The sequence below is a fragment of the Orycteropus afer genome, unplaced genomic scaffold (assembly GCF_000298275.1).
Source record: "Orycteropus afer afer isolate SDZICR_OR568_19922 unplaced genomic scaffold, OryAfe1.0 scaffold00288, whole genome shotgun sequence".
NCBI lineage: Eukaryota > Metazoa > Chordata > Mammalia > Tubulidentata > Orycteropodidae > Orycteropus > Orycteropus afer.
The window spans coordinates 3,594,416-3,599,367 of record NW_006921875.1 but is presented as its reverse complement, the minus strand read 5'-3'; the positions used below and the strand labels follow the sequence as shown (position 1 = coordinate 3,599,367).

Here is a 4,952-nt window from a genome sequence, read left to right as displayed (position 1 = left end):
CAGAGGAGACAGAATATGGGCATCCCCACACAAGACTGCAAGTGTCTACACACCAGCCCACCCCATCCACATGACCCTCTTAGCCACCTCAGTATTGACCCATCTAGGGCTGCTGCTCCCCTCCTCCCCTGACATCTAAACTCCTTTTCTGTCTATAAGTAGTCCTGTCCTCCAGTGGCCCAAGACTGGGCCAGCCCTGGGGTGGATATCCAGGAGCCTGCTCCAGTCAGGAGAGCTGTGTGCCCTCAGAAGAGTCTCTTACCCTCTCTGTGTGTTCATACTTCTAAGGCACAGGTTGAAAAAAGCATCATCTTTATTGTTTGTGGTGAAGCCAGGGGAGGCCAGTAAAGGGGGAAGCCATTTTCAGAAGGCAATTCTCCCCCTTCCCCCCACCCAGGAAAGCAGCTCCATGAGGGCTGTAGCCATTGCCCACCTGAGAAAAAGAGGAATCAACCCAAGCAGCCTCCAGATATCCCCACCCTCCGAGGGCTCCAAGGCCCAAACCCTCTCGGGTATCCACAGGCCCCCAGTGCCCACCCTGAGCTCCAGGCGGGGCCCAGCCTTGCCCCTCTGTCTCTAGGCAGCATCCTGGGCCCAAGGCCTCACTGGTCAGCCTGCTTGGGCCTCGGAGAGACTCCATCTGAGTCCTCCCTGAGGCCAGTCAGGAAGGGGCCGTGCTTCGGGGCTGGGCATCTGCCAGTGGCCGGGGCTGCCTTGGTGCTGACACAGAAGGACTCTGGGATGGAAAATCCTGACGGATGGTGGGGAGAAAAGGATGGAGGACACCACTCTTCTCCACCCCACCCCACCCCATCCCACCCCAACCCCATCTCCCAGGGGCTGCCTTAGGCCTATTATCCAAGACCTCCCTCATTCCAGGCTTCAAGCAGGGGCCTATAGGGTGCAGTGTAAAGTGGGCTCTGTGTGTGTGTGTGTCTGGGGGCGTTTTGCTGCTTAGCCTCCCCATTCCTAGTGACCCAAAGGACAATCCAGGCCTGTCTACAGAGAGGTCAAAGGTTAACTCCCTCTGTCCTCCACCCCGGCAGAGATCACCCTGATTCCCCTTGAACTTGGGCCCTATTTGGAGCAGGGCTCCAGTGTCTGGGGATGCCCACCTGTCTGTGGCAAAGGTGGAGCAGGGTGCGGGTGCCTGCCAGGCACCAGAGCTCACCCAGCAGGGAGACAAGGATGCCCAGGAGGTCCAGCCAGCGGCCCACGGTCAGCAGCAGCACAAAGAGGCCGCCCATGCGGACCAGCACCGTCTGCACCTGGCTCTGCATGCCGGGGTGCTGTCGCTGCTCCTCTAGGGGTGCAAGTGGGCATGGTCACTGCTTGCCCACCTGGCCTCCACGTCCCAGGGCTCCACCCTGAGAATCCAGCTGGGCTGGGGCCCTGAACCTCAGTGTCACCTGCCCACCCCTTGCAGCCCTCCTGCTTCCTCCTTGCCCTACCTCCACTCTCTGAGCACCTACTGGGCACCAGATGCTTCTGCCCACCAGGACCCTGTCCCCCCACAAGTCTCCTTGCTCATCTGTTCCTCCTGCAGTCTAGCCACCTTGGGACTGCACCGTCACCTGCCCAGGGGCAGGGGCATCCTGACTCCTCTCTGTCTCACACACCCACATCTGACCCCTCTGTAAGCACAGCAGCTCTTTTTGCAGAATACGCCCCCTAGCATACCTTGCCACTCCCACTGCCCCACTCAGATCCAAGCCACCTTCCCCTCTTCCCCAGGACAACTGAGCAGCCCCTCACGGGGCTCCTGGCTTTATTCTTGACCTATACTCCTTCATCTCCTCAGCAGCCAAAGCGACCTCCTCAAAACATCAATTTGATAGAACCATTTATCTGCTTACAAGCCTCCCAGGGCTTCCCACCCCATCAGGAGGAAACCCTAAACTCCTCAGTTTACCTTAGACAGTCTTGCTGCTCTAAGCCGAGCCCCTGCTCCAACCTCACCTCATCTCTGACTCACTCCCCCTTGCTCATGACCCCCAGACATCTAAGCTTTCTTCCATATATTGAGTACCACACTCACTCCCACCTCAGTGCCTTTGCACATGCTGTTCCCTCTGCCTGGTCTGCTCTTCCTTATCCTGCCACTGCCACCCCATCCCATCCCCACCCTGCAGCCAGGGGGCTCCTCTGAGAGCCCAAACCTGACCCGTCACTCCCCTGCCTCACGCCCTGCAATGGCTTTTCTTCCCATTGTGCAGTCTGGCTCTGTGATTAGCTCCCTAAGCATCTGGCCAGCCTTACTCCCTCCCCTGGCTCTTATGGTGACAGCCACACTCAACTTCTTTTAGTTGTTTGATGCCACCACGCTCTCTCACACCTCTGGGCCAGGAGGGGAGGACATACACAGTTCCTTCTGCCTTAAGTGCCCTGCCCCTGCCCTCCTCTCTTAGGGAGCTCCTACTTATCCTTCAAAGTCCAATTCAAAGACCATCTCCTTGGAACTCTCACCACACACCACACCCTTCTCTGAGCTGGCCCTTGTGTTACCTCTGCCACTGGACCGAGTGCTCTGGGAGGACAGGCATCGGGGCTGACTATTCTTCCCCTCAGGGCCCAGCACAGTGCTCAGCCAGGCCAGACAGGGACATGGACACTGCCCAGACCCTGCCCACAGTCCTCACCCTGCATGTAGATGACCAGCAGCGTGTAGCAGATGGTGAGCGGGGTCCAGAAGCGCACGGCCTCTGAGGTGGTCAGGAAGTCCTGGTTGATGAGGGCCACAGCCGCCAGGTTGCCCACAGCAAAGGTCACCGTCAGGGCCCGGCCCAGCAGCACAGGGAGGCCTTCCACGTCAGCCAGCAGGACCAGGCACACCCCGCAGTACTGCTGGCTGCTGTGCAACTCGTAGAGGCGGTAGACATGGCGGTGGAGGCGCCAGGCCCCTGTGCCAAGCAGCGCGGCCAGCCCGAGGGCCAGCAGCAGGTTCAGTGTGCGGCGAGGGGCGCCCTCCTGCAGGAAGCTCAGGCCACAGGTCAGCCCACAGCCCAGTGAATACTGACACAGCAGGTAGAGCTGCAGCCTCTCAGTGTCCTGTGAACCCTGGGTGGGGAGGAGGCAGATGAGGGGCCACGGTGGTGGGCACTCAGCCAACCCCTCACCACAGAGGGACTGAGGAGGCTGTGAGGTTACAGATCCTCCACGCTATAGGAGGCTGAAGGGACCTTAGTTATTGATCCCAAAGAACACTGGGACCTATGGGAATATCTCTTTCTGCTTAATTTCAATCCTATTACTTGGGTTCCAAGTAATTACTTGGGTTCCAAGGAGCTCTGGTAGTGTAGTGCCTAAGGCACTTGACTGCTAACTAGGAGGCTGGCAGTTCTAACCCACTAGCCACTCCTTGGAAGGAAGTTTAGGCAATCTACTTCTGTAGTGATACTGCCTCGGAAACTCAAGGAGGGGTCGCTATGAGTTGGGTTCGACTTGATGGCACATAACGACACTTGGAACCCAACTGCTTGCTGAAGGGTAGTGGTTCAGCAAGACCTGGTCAAGCCTGAGTCTGCCCCCTGCTAGTTGTTGACTGTAGCCAAACCACCTAACCTCTTTCTCTGAGCCTTAGTTCCCCTGTGAAATGGGACCACAGCAAACCCTCACCCCTGTGGTTGTGAGGATTAAGTAGAGGTGATGCACTCACAGTGTTTGGCACCTGAAAAACCAAACCCAAACCCATTGTGTCTAATTGATTCTGTAACTTTGTAGGATAGAGCTTCGAGTTTCCAAGGATGTAATCTTTACTGAAGCAGACTGCCACCTCTTTCACTTGTGCAGTGGCTGGTGGATTTGAACCACTGACCTTCCGGTTAACAGCCAAGCACTTAACCGCTGTGCCATCAAGGCTCCTTGTATTTAGCACAGTGCCTGGCATTTGGGAATTCGTGATACGCGGGTGCTGTCACTGTTAACTTTCTTGGGGTGGGGGTTGTATGTACTCAGAGTAGAGACCCTCTTATTGGACCCAGCCTCCATGTTCCAGCAGTGGTTCCCCCACAGGCTGCCCTGTGGGTGAGGCTCACCTTGCCCACGGACAGCAGGGTAGAGATGGCCCGGAGGGAAAACTCGAGCACCACAAGGGCAGCTACCCGGGACCCCACGACGGTCAGGATCAAGGCCAGCCCCACCAGGTGCACCGTCTCCAGTGAGGCCCACTGGGCCTGCAGCTGCTCCTTCTTAGACTGCTGTCGTTTGGGGTCCCTATGGGGGCAGAATGGGTGGGCAGGGGTATGGAACCACCAGCTATGGGTCCTGGAGGGGAGCCTGGAGACATTCCCTGGGTGAGGAGGGGTGGTGTCTTCCCCACAGTCCTCCCCTCAGAAGCCAGAACTGAAGTGCAGGGCCCAGGGCTGACACGGCCAGAGCAGGTCAGAGAGGTAGGCACTCACTTGGTACAGTCCACAAAGAAATAAACCTTCAGGAGGCTGCTTAGGACGGAGATTCCGCAGGCCCCGATGAGGCCTGTGGGGGCGGGAGGGAGGCCGGAGGTGGGTGTGGTGGATGGGGTTAAGGAGGGGGCAGCCAGGGTGGTGGGAGACCCAGTGGGTGGGTGCCTACCTGCACCACCCAGAGCAGGTGCTGGGAGGGAGTGGGGACTGAAGCGGGGCTGTGAGGAGGTGCTCACCTTGCAGGAGGGAGTCCAGGAGGCTGGAGCCCCACTCCAGGGAGGGGAGGCCAGGGAGCCAGGAGGGGAGGGTCGGCAGGGAGAACATGGCGCCCGGGATCCAGTCCCCGCCTCCCACCAGGCCTGTGCTGGGACAGACTGACGTCACTGGGCAAAGGTGCCGTTGAGGGGAGGGGAGGGGCTGGGAGGGGTTAAAGCCCCATCAGGAAGATGCCCCCAGGGCAGGGGAAGGGAGAGAACCCTTCCAGGACCGGGCTGCAGGAGGGCAAAGCCCCAGCTCCAGGGACAAGGGGCACTGGGACCCAGTTCTTACCCT

General features: G+C 58.8%; 1 protein-coding gene across 1 annotated transcript; it reads right to left on the bottom strand.

Moving 5' to 3' along the window:
* Positions 1 to 661: 661 nt before the first annotated feature.
* On the bottom strand, positions 662 to 4,724 carry TMEM82 (transmembrane protein 82). Its single transcript, XM_007950765.1, has 6 exons — positions 4,637 to 4,724; positions 4,401 to 4,473; positions 4,035 to 4,212; positions 2,640 to 3,057; positions 1,116 to 1,303; positions 662 to 751 (listed from the first exon to the last, which is right to left on the bottom strand). Exons 1-6 carry the CDS (start codon positions 4,722 to 4,724, stop codon positions 662 to 664), a joined length of 1,035 nt encoding a protein of 344 aa, XP_007948956.1.
* Between the last annotated feature and the right edge of the window lie 228 nt (positions 4,725 to 4,952).

Bases quoted from the DNA above. Each gene is read 5' to 3' on its own strand.
- TMEM82 (XM_007950765.1), bottom strand. From the start codon at position 4,724: ATGTTCTCCCTGCCGACCCTCCCCTCCTGGCTCCCTGGCCTCCCCTCC. The intron at 4,474-4,636 runs GTGAGCACCTCC...CCGCCCCCACAG, and splicing joins CCTGGACTCCCTCCTGCAAG to GCCTCATCGGGGCCTGCGGA. The intron at 4,213-4,400 runs GTGAGTGCCTAC...CTGCCCCCATAG, and splicing joins TTCTTTGTGGACTGTACCAA to GGACCCCAAACGACAGCAGT.